Below are 15,201 nucleotides of genomic sequence, written 5' to 3'. Positions count from 1 at the left end.
CACACACACACACACACACACACACACACACTCCCACTTAATCTGCAGTATACACACTCCATCTATCTCACATTGATAGACAATGTTTTACTCAGAAGGCGCCACTGTTGAATGATACAGATATTAAAACCATTACAGTGGAACTAAATTGCCTTCATGTCTGGTTTCTGGGATGTGAGTGACGATAATGGTTCAGCAGGCAGAGCGATGGCTTCAGAAAGGGAGCAGGAGAAATGAAGAAGCTGCTTCATATAATGGAGAACGATGAGAAATTCAAAGAGGATGGAGCCGATGTTTACAAAGCAAAACACACCAGATAATATTAATGCCGAGAGCTAATCTGAGGGGCCGGGTGACGAGTTGCACAGAGGTCCGGATGGTAAAACTAATCCCTGTGAAATGTACCAAAGGATCAGCACTGAACACAAACGGATTGGGCTAATTGAGAAATCATATGACACAAGACTATGAGGAGGAGAATCATTATCAGCCCAGTTCTGCTTTTACACCCATATTTACTCAAGTGTGAAAACTTGTGAGCCTGTGACAATGATTGACACTTTAAAAATAACACAACAGATGAAAATAGCTGTTTAAACTTTAAACTTGATGCTATTCGAGCAAACTAATCTCATCACGGCAGTCAGGCTAATTATTAGGCTTACTCAGCTCAGCTGCTTGATTAGTCAGACACTTTTCACAACGTAAGGACGTCTAAAAATAGAGCAGTAAGCAATCTGAGTTGAAATAAAAAGGTACAACACAGGGAGTCATGAATACATATTAGCATCTTGATTTATAATGGCCTCATTTTTTGCAATCAAAAACTGGCACCAAAAGGGTAAAGGAAACCTGAGTCAATCGAGACAAAATGTCATATTAGCTCATGTTAGCATGCTCAATCTGCTTGTTGGAGCAACCAACAATGTGCTAAGCTGCGTTTTCACATGATGTCATCAAACTGGGTGCAGCCATATTGGAGGCAAATGACAAAACAAGCATTTATTGCTGCAGTCTCTCACCCTAAGCCCTGTAAGTAACATAGTAAACATTCCTGAAGTTGAAAACTTTCTGATTGAGAAAAACACGCATTTTTGACAAACTGCCAAAGATATCTAAAAAATGAAAATGTCAGACGTTGTGGGAAGAGAAGAGACATCTGTGGCAAACCAAGCTGCACCTAAACGTCTAGAGGAAGAATGTGGACAATATCGGACTGCACTCAGTACATTCTGTATCATTCAAGAAGCACGACCCACAAAGTTATGACGTTTAGTAAATTATTGTGCAGCTCAAACGGTTTTAAGCGTAAATCTTTCACGCGTGTGCAATTCTTCTTGCTTTCATTTCTGCCTGTGATGTAGCGCCGAGCTGCCCAACCCAGATCCTCAGCCTGCTGTTGTGAAGGTTTTCACATCTGTTCCTGTTACAAAACGTTGTTCAGATGTTTTAAATAATTTCGACTCTTATCATCGGAGTGTTGAAGACTCAATGAGTCAAATCCCATGTGCTGACGACGGGAAATATTAAAAAACATGAAGGAAACCGGATATTTTAGTTAAATAAACATGCTTGACAAAGAATAAATCTACATAAAATCTACAGAAAGGAAAGTTTTCCATTAATATTTTACCACTATAGGCAGATGTAAACTGATACTCTTTTTCCACCGTTTTAATATATTTTCAGAGATTTAAGTGTTGTATCTAATCAAAACCAACTTCTTGATTGAATAACAATTATTTTACATTGAAATCTGCCAAGACTTTTGACCTGTAACCAGCTCAAGTCTTACAGTAATGTGGATATTAAAACAGCAACAAGGTGTAAAATCCAGGACATAAACTCTTAACTTGCCTGGAGGTCAAGTTCAGATGAGGTTGCACCGCCTACCGACCAACAAAGTATCACTTCTGTTCTCACTCAGCAACACCTTTTTCATTTTATGAATTGCATAACTCTGCTGTATGTGGCATATTTGTCACAGCAGACTTTCCCATAACAGTGCAACCTGTTCTGCATTTTATTCTAACAGTGGAAGAACAGGAAATGGCACATTTAAAACAATACAAAGCAGGCGGAATGTTCTGCTCTGCAAGGAAACTGGTCAGAAAGCCGGGCTGGAGAATCTGAATGTGTCAAAAACTGCAGGCGATCATGAATATGACCAAAGGTTCATTATGAAGTAGGTGAGAAAAGGTTTTAATGCATTTATTTACATGGATAAAACCGATGCCTTTTAATAACAAACTGATGTATTACTGGATAGAATAGGGATCGGATGCTCATCATCACAAATTACAGACAAAATTACATATTTTTACATCTACACTGCAATGCATACCTTAAAAAAAATCTGTTTCAGTTTGTACCTCCAAAGAACTAACACAAAATATAAATTTTTAAAAATGCATGTTGTTGGAGGAAGTCTGAGGTTTGAGTGTCTCTGTGGAAGAAGACGAAGCGTATCAGGGATAAAGAGGGATGAGGTGTGGTGGAGATGCGTTTCATTTTTTCAACAGCCTCCAGCATTTTGATGCTGCATTTTCAAGCCTTTCCATTCATCTGACGTCAAAGGGATTATAATAAAGAAACCACACCTGAACTTTTTATAGGACACATACCTAAAAATGTAAGATGTATCATAAGGATACAGGAACTCTTCAGCTGAGCCATGGCTAGTTCCACGTAAACTAGAGCAAAACTCATCTCTACGTTGGAAACAAAAACAGTCACCAAGAAAGTCACACAAACAAAAATAGCAGCTCCTAATGAGTTAATGTGTCTAAAATACAAACGGTTTCAGATGGACCTACAGTATCAACTGAGTGATTCATTGGTACTGAGCAGAAGGGAGACTTTCTGCTAAATATAATCTGTGATCAAGTATTTCTTGGTATATTCTGTTGGGTTAGATTTTGGTGTCATCAAATCTTCCCTCTTCCCAACTTTAGAAGTTTTGGCTCCAATTTAAATTCCACAATAACAAAAAAAAAAATGTGTTAATTTACTTGAGGTGGCAAGAACAAGCAAAGTTATTGTGACGTTTTTTAAATGGTGATGGTAAAATCATAATCTCACCTATAATGTTTTAACACTCCACTTTAATGAAATACGTTAAATCTCCAGTTAAATCTACAATTAGAAGGAATCAGGTCCTCACACTGCAAAAACACAAAATCTTTGTCTAGTTCCTACTGCTGCTATTTTAGTACACTTGAATTAAGACAACAATTACTGAAAAGTAACTTTCCAACAAGATGAATAAGCGGTTTTAAGTAAGTAATTCTTGAATACAGATACAAACAGTGCTAGTCCTACTGGCAGATTTTTTTCACTTAAAACAAGAAAAATGTTTCATTATAAGTGAAACTAATGTGTTTTTATGTATATTTAAGATTTAATTACTAAAAAACTGCTGACACATGTTGATGGAAAGTTACTTTTATGTTAGTACATTTGAAATAAGACAAAACTGAGACATTTGCAGTAGAAATTAGGCAAAAGTACTTGGTAAGATTTTGTTTTTTTTATGCAGTGCATCAGTGCAAACAAAGTATGATGTTAAATCTCAAGAGAATAATTTAAAATTATACTAAAGAATATTAAAGTTTTGCACAACATTTTATCATTCATTCCCAGAGGTAATCAAAAACACTAAGCTAACATAAAAAGTGCAGATAAGAAATGCAAGGCATCGGGAAGAAGCTGTGTGTTGGATTGACACACACCTGGTGTGTTTCAGAATCCATCAGGCCACTTTTGTGGCTAATTTTGATGTGTTTGCAAACTGTTTTCTGAAAATGTTTCACTGTTGTGTTGGAGAAACATTCTGAGAAAACAAAAATAAGAGAACTAGAACATGCCCAGCCACATTCTCCAGCCCTAAACTCAGGGATAATAAATATATCTAAACGATAAAAAATGTTCCTGCTGATTGGTGGAGGTCAAACAGGAAAGTCAAAGATCTCGACCAACCAACACAGTTAAGCTCAGCTCTTGAACTTGCTCTGTTGATGTTTCATATTGCTAGCCAGACGTGCTATAAAAAGATTAGGAAACATAAATACACCTGCTGCGATCATTTGAAATCACACCCTGCGTCTCTCTGGACGTCTCCCTTCTTTTCCTCCATCTTAACATTCGGACAGCTCAGCCTTTAAGCTGTCAGTCTTGCTCAATGTTTTAACCTGTTTATGAGGATTTTCTCCTTTCTGTCCTCTTAATAAGTTATCCACTTTGGTGAAGCATGTTAATATTTGCTAGCCAGTGACAGCTATATTGCGTTTTAGTGCATTTTTACATGTTTCCTGTCAAGCTGAAGCGTTATGTAACCCAAACTGCACACTAAAAGCAAAGCTGTCATAGCTGTTTTGTTTTAGAAGTATTTAGACCTTCATAAAATGTTTTGCTTTTATCTGGAGCTGCATTCATCAAAGGTGCAATAACAGACGTTATTTACTTTCTGTTCTAGAAACCGAATAAATCTCACATAACTGAGAGTTCACCTCTTTCTCTCCTTGCCCTCAATCTCTTTTGCTTTGGCTGCTGCCTGAAGCTGTGCCACAGTGAAACTCAGAGCTGACAAGTTAAGTGTTGGGTCCTGGCAATACCAGCTGACTGCTGACCCAGATCGCCCCCAGGGTGGGAGAAAGAAATACACTCTGAAATGCACACACACTCACGTAGAAAGGAGTAATAAGAGTCCTTTCTTTTGTGAAGGATGTGGTGCAGCTTCTGTGGAAGTGCCTCTCTAGAAAAGACGTCACGCTGAAGGCCTGGCCCCCTGACAACACAAATGTCACGCGGGGAATGACACCAGATTCAATTAGCCACAAGCAAAGCTTTAAGCAACCATGACTTTACTTGTGTGTGAGGTGAAGGGAAATGCACATGAGTATGCAAAGACACTCAGCTGTACAGTTCTTACTTACAGACTGGAGAGAAAAATCTTTCACGTCTTATATTCCAGGCATTAGTGGAATCTAATGTGACACACCGACACGAAGTAGTGCATAATTGTGAAGTGGAAGGAGAATGATACAGATAAAAATTGGAAGTCATCCATGTTCTGTTAGCACTCAGTTGAACCATTCGTTTCTGCACTTAGAGCTGCAGGTGTTTTGGGTCGTGGTTCCACCAAATTTGCATATCTAGAGACTGAGGTATTTCACCAAACTTCTGAGCAAAACAAGCTCAGGCTCTATCAGATCAGATTAGAGCGTCTGTGAATAACAACTTTCAGGTCTTATAACAGATTTTCAGTTTGGATTAAGGTCTGAACTTTGACTAGGCCCTTTTATCACATGAAAATGCTTGGGTCAGAAACTTTTACAATTCAATGAGTCATCTTTTTCTCCCTGTTCTCCTAAACACTATTTGTTTATAATTTACATTAACTAACCTAGTTGAGCTAACTTAAGTTTTGCAAATATCTAGTGTGTAAATTTATCTCCACACCTGAGCTGCTGCTCCCTGCAGCTCCTCTAGAGTTACCACGGCTGCTGCTCAGGTGAATGCTGTCCGCACTCAGCCTCTTAGCTCAGGAGTAATTCCATGTCTTGTTTGCAGTTGTCCCATCTTTGCAATACTATTTTATATTATTTTAACTCTGCTTTAACTTCTCCACACTTTTCCTTGACCTGTCTGCTGCAATTCTTTATTTTTATTATTCTGTCTGTTTTCTAATATTCTCCAACATCAAACTTTTCCTTTCCAATCCCCTTCGTACGAAAACATTTTCAATAAGTTTGAAAGCTATTAAGCTGCCTCTGAAGAACTTTTTAAAATGTGTTAAATGTTTCTTACAATATAAGCGATGCGTCAAATCCACACAGCTGAAATTACAGGATCAATGCCAGTTTTTTTTATCAGCTGCATTGGAGTCCAACCAATAAAACATCCTCTATGCTCTCAGCACATAACTGGCACCTTTAAAAAGGGAACCAGTCAAACAATCACCTATAAATAAAAACAGTTGACAACCTGTGCGCACCAAAAATGGTGAGCTTTGTTATCTTACTTTTCACTGACTAAACACTCTCCCCCGTGTGTTGGTAGCCAATAATGAATGAAAACAGCTGTCAACAAGTCCAGCTCATCGCGTAGGAGCAAAACAAACAAAAAAACATCTCAGAGTCAACACACAGCTATCCACACTTCCCTTCATTCTCACACTCGCTGTTTCTCAAGGCTCATTAGGATATTTTCACAGTTAAAACACACCGACACACAGTTTAACTTCTGATCTGATCAACCCCCGCAGCTCAGAGAGCCGATGCTTCTGCAACACAGACAGCAGCTCGCGTTTCATTTTCAGATACAGATTCTTATTTAAAGTCACTTCTCTTTAAACTTAATAAGGCAGAAAACAAGTGTTGCATCTAAAAGCAGAAAAGGACGGATCACCTTGTGTGGAATTATCCAATCAGAGCGGTGCGGACAGTACCTGTCATGCTGGGCAGGTTTCCAGAGCCGGATATATTTAAAGTCCTTTAAAAACCGGGTCTCTGCTCCAGACTCTCTTTCAGGTTTCTTCTTGTCTGTTTTCTTCTCTCCTTCACCTCCGTCAGCTTGTTTTTGCTTTCCTGCTGTACTTCTGAGAATCCAGCCTCTCGCTGCCTGTTGCTCGGTGTTTGGTGTTCACTCCCCTAAGAGCTACAAGTCATTGATAGAGGCAGTGCAATCCCTCTCTAAGTCTCCTCCCCTCCTCTCTGACTCCCTCCCTCCGGCGGCCAGCATTACAGATCCAGGCCTGTCCTCTTTGCTACAGCAACCACTAAGCACTTTCCACCCTCTTCTCATGTACCCTCTTATGATTATTCCTTCCTCACCTGTTTCTTTCAACTCCACAATGAAGGAAACAGAAACCAAACGCAGCTAAATGTTTTTGTTTTCTTACCAAAGCTCCATGGAGGTGAAACCTCCCTTCAAATATGTCAGGAATTTACAGATGAAAAAAGAAAAAAAACTGTGTAAGTGAAGTTAGGCTGAGGAACAGACGGGTGTGCATGTGCTTCTGTTTTTCTCGTTTAGTCTAATTGGGAGAATTAAAAAGCAAACTGGCGCACACCCAACCGATTGTGGTTCCTCTTTGGATATTTATCATGCATGACATTACGACTGAAAACGTAGCAGTTCCTTTTAAGATAAAACTGATCTGGGGTTTAGGAACAAAATCGCTGTAAAAGTCTGCAGACCTCAAGCTCACAGTGGAGTTTTGTCTCTTTAGCTCTGAATTTTGGACGGACAGTCAGAGTTGAGCTGAAAGGATTTGGAAATATCAGATTTGAGCTGAACCGATGTGGGAAACACATGAACACACCCACCTTGTGGACGATGTCTCTCAGATTTCTACAGTGGGTGAATATGCTCTGAGTGGAGGTGTATCTGCTGAGCTGGGATAACTGATATCTGGAAAGACAGATCATGACGTAAATCAGTTCAGACGGATTGGGAGTGAGAGGACACAAAGTATTTTAAGCAAAAACATTCAGTCAGAATTAAAATGAGGGGAGAATCCCACTGAGGTAACTATTAAATCGTTTAACCCACAAGCAACACATAGAGCTAAGTGATCTAAGTTAAATAAAACACGTTTCACGATGATGCACTCAGGACTTCCTCTTTACAAACCTGTTGAGCAAGCAGAAGAGGCCTCTGGCAGAAGTGATGAGCTCTATGACGTTCTTCAGAACGCCAGCTGGCAGCTTGGTGGCGCTCCGTCCGTCGTAGCTGTTGTGGCGCCAGCCGCCCTGGATGGCCATCGGCAGGGAGTGGGCAACGACGCGCAGCTTTTCTGTCAGACCGCGCAGAGTCTCTCCTCCCATGCCATAAGTCTGAAGACAACACACGCACACTCAAACACACATATGTAACAACCGGGCAGGACATTCCACCCCCTGCTGTCACCAGCCCCTCCAGAAGAGGGTAGAGATTGTTTTTGAATCACATTTTCATACGCTGTGGTTTGTTTCTGGCCAAGTTCCATATGCTGAAAACAAATCTCCAACTTTCCCTCATTTCCTGTGTCTTTTCTGCTGTCTGGTTTGAATAAATCCACAGAAAGCTTAAGCATCAGAGTATTATTCCACTTTTCAGTCCAACAGACATTTTCATATTGCAGCGTTCATGCAACTGGGTACAACACAGAAAACCTCAGCAATGAACTATAACTAAGAACAGTTCAGTTACGTTTGAGCTTAAAAAACTGTGAAAAAAGGTTAAGATGCTCCAAATGAATCTATCAATGTAAAGCAGGTTGGGACGTTTGTTGTCGTGGAAACAGTATAATTTCTGCATCCATTGATGACAACAAAGCAATGAAAACTTTTTAAAAATTACTGAATTAAATAATTTTTACAATTTGTGCACATTTCTTTAACTTAAACAAGAAGATTACATTTAAAACATTAATAAAATAAAAGATTTAAAACAGTAGAGTACAAATGTAGCCCTGGGAGAAATGAAGATCCCGCTGCACTGAACCCACTGAAAACTTCCTGGTTATTCCACCAAATATTGATTCCTGAACTCTTTCTGAGTTAAAACGTTAGTATTGTTGTTTCTAGATGAACATGAACTTGTTTTCTTTGCATTGAGCTCTGAAAGCGCTGCGTCTTTTTCATTATTTTGATCATTTCTCATTTTCTGCAAATAAATACTAAATTTTTTGCTTCAAATTTCAGAGACATGCTGTCAGTGGTCCATAGAATAAAAGAACAAAGTTCATTTTACTAAAACATAAACCTTTACAGAGTAAAATCAGATAAACATATTATTTTAAGTGGTCTCTTATTTTAATCCAGAGCTGTATAAATCATATTGAAAACTAAATTAATAACATAATTTAGTGTAAATCCTAGTAATGTATATTTATGTTTACAGTTATGCCCAAAATGATTCATAACCCTGGTAGATTTAGATTTAAAAATATATTTATTCAACCATGAAGTTTGTTTCTGATAGAAAATGAAAAATGAATACAAGTCATGAAAAAGTTAACTTATCCGTTTCGATTAGCATTTTATGTTTTAAAATGGCATAAAAGAAATTATCTACACAATTCTCAATCACTTTCTTGGTATTTGAATAATCAAACCGCTTCTATAACTGTCGGTCAACAGTTTGCATGTATCCACTGATATTTTGATGGTTATCTTTGGTAACGAGCTTGCAGGCTTTGTGATAGGAAGGCTTAATTTCCATCACCGTAATCTTTATCTCCCTCCACAGATTCTGGACCAGATTGTGGTGGGACTCCACCGCCTCTTAAATGTTCATATTTCTTCCAGAAAGATGTTTGTGATAACAATGGTGGTGTTGATAAGTATTCTGTTGCTCCCAGCTAATGCAAGCAGGCGACAGGTCACAGGCCCGTCACAAGGCAGCACACAGGACAAACAATAACACATGCACACACTCGTACCTGCAGGCACTTTAGAGAGCCCAGTTAACCTAACAATCATGTTTTCAAAGAGTGGGAGGAAGTCAGAGTACCAGGAGAGAATCCTTGCATGCACAGGAAGACCATGCAGAAAAACCCATCAGAACCCACGACTGATTTATATCTAGTCAAATATAATTCAAATAAAACCACAGACTTCATATTATCCCTGCTATCAAATCAAAGTCTTTCAGAAAGATAACAGTCTTTATTCATTTGTCTGTCTCTCCAGTTTTCTGCATCCCATCATGAAACACGGCAGCTGCTGAAACAGAGTGTTTGATTGTTACGGGCCACTCGTCTCGGGGTCAAGTGCTTCGTGCTGGTCAGGCTTTGTTGGTCCACATCATCCAGCCACCAGGACAAGCCTGTCAACAAGTGGCCATGAATCTTTTATGGAGCTGTTAATTATGTAGCTGTGCACTTGAAAGTGTTTCTGTCTGTGCCATGTGAGCATCTGATGGGGAGGTTTTATGAATGAGCGCAGTGTTAAGAGCTACATGGAGCATCATGACAGACACAAGCACCCACACACCCACACACACACAAGGTCTGTCTGAGGAGAAAAAAAGGAATTACTAGAGGAGCAACTTTCCTCATTCACAGACTCCAGACTTACAGGTTCAATCTGTATCACGGTTAATTAAAGAACTCAGCAACAAGGAGTTTAAGCCATCTTAGTCTGATGTTTACAGGCTGTTACGTCACCAGAGCTGCTGGTTATACTGAAGCAGAGACTATTCTGGAAGTCTCCACACAAAACAGCTCATTTGTTAAAACAGCTCATTTGTTAAGCCTCCATGCAAATTTCCTAGAGATGATAGCTTATTGTGCATGTATCTGATTAAATTGGAATATAATTGAAAAGGTCATTTATTTCAGTAATTAATTTGTATAGACTAGAGATGCACTGGTCCAATATTAATACCTGTATCTAAAAAGAATAGATTGGGTATCGATGACAATACAACCGATCCCTGTGAGCAGATCTATTCATTCAGTTCTATGCTTTGTGCTCTGAACGACATAAAGCTTTATCATTTATTTTAAACTAAACTATATAATTGCACTTTCTGAGCCATTTGAAAGAAGATTTGTTGCAGTTTATTTGTTGCAGTCTTTTTACGTTTGACCAAGATATATTGTTTTTTCCGTTTCTTTATTATTTATTTACATTGACTGTTAAACTCCCGATTGCACTGACTGGACAAATTAACGTTGTGTTGTTTCTACATGTTAGACCAAGCTTGTGTAGCTATTGGTGTGTTTAAATGAGCTGTTCTGGTGCAGCATTGTCAGATAAGTGTGTAAATCTGTTTAATTACGTCTCTGTTAAAAAAATACATGTTTTAAGTCAATTCAGCACTTTCTGTCTAACACTCAGACATCTGTATCCGTATACAAAGAGAAAAAAGTGAATTGGTGCATCCCTAATGTAGATTCATTAAGTACATATAGTTCAGACTGACAAAAAACACCTAAACCTCATGGAGAATCTAAGTATTGTCGAGTAGAGCTTCGTCAAGACGAGGATGAGACGTCGGAGTCAACAGTGCAGAGAAGCTGAAGGTTTTTTAAAGCACGATGGGTTTCCTGAGCACTTCATCAGAGCCACACGCTGATCACCTCCAGCCCAAGCTGCACTGATGCAGTAAATCATGCAAAAGGCGCCAAAAACATTCGCAAATATTGTCCAGGACACAGCAGTTCTCTGGATGTGATTCAGCACGAGTGCTTATCTGATGTTGACATGAATAATACAGTTAATGTTTTTACTACAAAACGCTTGGAAAGCTGGAGCTGGAATGTAAGATCGAAGTACTAAGAAATCACACTGAGTAAAAACATCACATATTTCACTAAGGCAAGGCCAAGATGTCAGGAAGTTCTGTGGTTCTGGGTGTGCTGGCCAGATTTCTAAGAGATTATCCTACGGTTCCTGGTACGACTGTGTAAACAACAGCGGGATCTGAAAACATTACAGAGGTGGAAAACAGCAAGCTGTCATATCACAAAATATACAACACCCTCACCAAACATGGATATGACCACTCAGGTAATTTCCTGCTCACTTCACACAACACTTCCACAACACACACAGGAGACAGAACAGGAGACAGATGATGCTGCTGCTGCAGGCATGCACTGTAAGCACACACACACGCACACACACACACACACACACACACGCACGCACGCACGCACACACAGGTGTGTGTTCTCACTCACCAGGGAGCAGAGTTTCTCCACAGCCTCCAGAATCAGCTCCTGGTGTCCGATCTTCTGAACTCCCAGCGCCTCCAGATCCTGGGACGTCAACTGGAGCAGGTCCAGGCCTGACAGGTGCCACTCCGACACCTGGTACTGATCAGTGGGAGCATCCAGACCTGGAAGTCATGAAAGCTTTTTAGTTTTTACTACTAACAGGTCCGGAGCATAAAATGGAAATTCTCCAGTGTCAGGAAGTCTCATGCATGTACCAGCATGAAAAATGCCTCTCACTCTGGAGCATGTACCGAGGTTAGGACTGAAACAGTCACATTGAAAGGAAATCTGGGGTTTCACATGCAATATGTAAAATGAACAGCAAAAAGTAAATGTAAAATCACAAAGTACTTTAAAAAAAAACAACAAAATTGAGGATTTCATTAACTTGACTTGAGTTCCGATTTATGACAGTGTAGCATTATTAAAAATGTTTACAGTTTAAATAAAGCCAGTTATTTTATTTAAACTGAGTTTAAATAAACTCAGTTGTATTTTTTACACCACATAGGTGTAAAAAATACATATTTTTACACCAGTGCGTAAAAATATGTAAAAAAACAACATATTTTTACACCAATATGTATTGAAACCAATGTCTTTCAATACATATTGGTGTTTTGAATTTATTTATTGAATGATTCCTGTTCATACTCATATCACACTCCTAACTACTGGGATCCCCCAGGGGTTCATCAGGGTCCACTTTGTTTTCTGTTGGCATAGTTACAGCTACATGCTAAAAAGAAAAAGATCAGATGTCACTTAGTTCCCTCAAACTAACTAAATCAAAAACTGATATAATATTTATGTACTATATTTGTGAGTATAGCTTTTTCTTGTTCTTTGCAACTGGCTGAAGATGCAGCATCATGGCGTCTGATAGGTACATATGATTACCACATCATGCCGGTTTTAGCTTCTTCTCTGGCTCCCTTTCCATTTTAAAATGATTTTCAAGATCTTACAGTTTAATTTATGTGTTAAATGGGCAGGGAGCTCCTGATTCTGCAGCCCACAGGGAGGTCAGTAAGGTGAGGTGAGCAGATGCTCCTGGATGAGCAGATTAAAATAGAGAGCTGACTGGGCTTTCACTGGAGCCACCTGAACTCTGGAGCATCCGGCCCAAACACATCAGAACCTCTGCAACATTTTAGAAAAATCATTCAACAATCACTTGCTGTCATTTAAACCAAATTGTGTGGCGACTTTTTGACTGACGGCGTGTTTTTTGTGATGCACTTGAAGTTTATTGTTTTTCTTATTTATTTATTTTTAAGAAGAAGAAGAAAAAGCCAAAAAGCAAAGCTCTTTATCTACCAATCTGTCTGTGTATAGAAACTCTGGATGCCACCTTTGTGAGGATTTCTTTACAAATCCCACCAGTAATCTCTTAATTTTACCAGCATGTTTCCTCTGACTGGGAGTAATAACAGCATCTGTTTAGGGAGGTAAAGTTTAGGGTGATGAGGTGGAGGGCTTCCAACAGCAAAGAGTTGGAGTTCATCTCAGAAGGTGAATTGTCAAAACACCAGCAGAGGGATGCAGAAAGCTGTTATGACAGAAATTATTTTCAGATTCCCATTTTCGCTCAAATTGAAGTAAAAACAAAATGTATATTTAAAAAAAATAAACGAATATGGCTGACTCGTTTCTTTTGAAAGTGCTCAGAAAAACTTTTATTACGAACATAGAAATTCTCTACAAAGTAGCGTAGAGACGTAGAGACTCCGCTGTGTTGTAACTGTTGGAAAGCATTAATCCAAGCTCAGCTTTGTGGTTAAATCTCTTCTCTTTCATTTTCTCCCCCTTTTTTTTTTTTACAGAACTTTGTTTAGTTTCTGTGTGTCCAACAAAATAAGCAGGAAAACAACAGAAGGCCATTGTTTACCCGGTTGAAACGTTTAGTTGTTGACACTGATCAGAGCTGCACTGTTGTGGCTTCTCTCTCTCACTTCCTCATTCCACCTCCACCTTTCACTTCCAATAGGATTTGCGTGCTGCTTCTATTTTCGACCTAACCGCCCCGATCCAAAGTACCTGCGAGGGGATCAAGTGTTTAAAAAGAAGAAGCGGGTATGTCCCTCACCTTGGAGCCACTTGGTGACTCTCTCCTCGCTCCACGCCGCGATAGGCTCCATGCTCGGAGTCCTGCTCCAGTCGCTCGTTCAGCTCCCGGCGGTCCTGGCCGACTTCTACCTCTCCGGACTGCTGGAGGAAGGAAAACTTGATCCTGGTTTGGAATCGGATGATGACGACTGGCACTCCTTTTCTCAGGTAACAGGTAGAGTTTCCCCCTCTAGTGTCAGCCAATAGTACGGAGCTGTCAGCCCCGCCGGGCGCAGGACCCCTCCCTCCGCTACCTACCACCCCCCGCCTACCTGCACAAATTCATAACTGCCTTCATAATCACGCTGCGTTCAGGCTGAGGAATCTGCGTGAGAGAGACCGGCGCAGATTTGCGGCCTGTGAGCAGATGACGCACATCAGCAGCACCTGAGCTGCGGAAGTAAGCCTATGCCCCCCCCCCCCCCCCCGTTTAACCCTGTTTCCATATTGATTCATTAAAAAGGGCCCCATTTATAAAAAATATTTTTTCATAAATTAGTTAAAATGATCTAATTGATGGTTACATATTAACAGAGTATTATTATTTAATATGTTTAGTTCAGTTAATTTTTAGAATTATGGTTTACACATGAATGAAAACCTAAAATTCAATTTGTTAAAATATAATTTAAGACCAGAACAATAATTTTAATACACACTGAACTGCATTGTCCATGTGCTGTACAGCGTATTCATCAGTGCAGCTTGGCATGAAGGAGATCAGCCTGTGGTTCTGTTCATGTTGAGGAAGTCCAGTTTGCTTTAATACTGACCTTCACATGTGTTGTTGTTTCTGGTGTTTCCATTAAATTCCCCACAGAGCTCTTGAAATTCTTGACAATCCCTGAAGGATTATGGTTGTCTTTGTGGATTGTTAATTTTTATTCTATCATGCTTTTTTCTTCCACTTAACTTTCCATCAGTAAGCTTCAATTCAGCTGTTGACAAACAGTTTCTGCAGTTTTTGTGGTTATGCTTCAGTTATCCGTGTTTCTTGTGCACCTTTTCTCTACTTCTCTACTTTTTTCCACACAACTTTCCATGTATATTAAAGCACTCTTTATTCAATTAGTGGCGGCTTTTTGTGGCGTACCTTTTTGTGGAAGACGTAAGGAACTGTTTTGGTGGGGAACTGTCAGGTCAGGAATCTTCTCCATGACTGCCGTAACATAACATTTCTGTGTTAGAAGTCCTCTGTATTGGTATTATATAATGTGAATTTTTTAAACAATCGGTTTAAACAGAGACAAACACTTGAAATACATCATAATGTGTAATGATGCTAAATCTTATTAATTAAAATAATGAAATAAATAAAACTTTTAATGATGCTATCAGGTAAATTTGGCCAGTTTTTCCTCTTTTGTCTCCAAATGGTGCAG

The 15,201-nt window shown here is 39.4% G+C and overlaps 1 protein-coding gene across 2 annotated transcripts in view; it reads right to left on the bottom strand.

Annotated features, from left to right (window-relative positions):
* cnksr1 (connector enhancer of kinase suppressor of Ras 1) overlaps window positions 1–14,032 on the bottom strand; it is a 30,850-nt gene extending 16,818 nt beyond the window's left edge. Inside the window, exons 1-4 of one of the 2 annotated variants that reach the window (XM_017302365.1) lie at window positions 13,800–14,032; window positions 11,675–11,832; window positions 7,636–7,838; window positions 7,329–7,413 (exon numbers count right to left, since the gene is read on the bottom strand). In XM_017302365.1, the coding sequence (XP_017157854.1) occupies window positions 7,329–7,413; window positions 7,636–7,838; window positions 11,675–11,832; window positions 13,800–13,851 (498 nt within the window). In that variant the 5' untranslated portion in view covers window positions 13,852–14,032. The remainder of the gene's footprint in view (window positions 1–7,328; window positions 7,414–7,635; window positions 7,839–11,674; window positions 11,833–13,799) is intronic. The other variant, XM_017302364.1, reaches the window with a different exon arrangement.
* Window positions 14,033–15,201: the final 1,169 nt, after the last annotated feature.

Source organism: Poecilia reticulata, linkage group LG22 (assembly GCF_000633615.1).
Source record: "Poecilia reticulata strain Guanapo linkage group LG22, Guppy_female_1.0+MT, whole genome shotgun sequence".
Taxonomy (NCBI): domain Eukaryota; kingdom Metazoa; phylum Chordata; class Actinopteri; order Cyprinodontiformes; family Poeciliidae; genus Poecilia; species Poecilia reticulata.
This window is presented reverse-complemented; position numbering and strand designations above follow the sequence as displayed.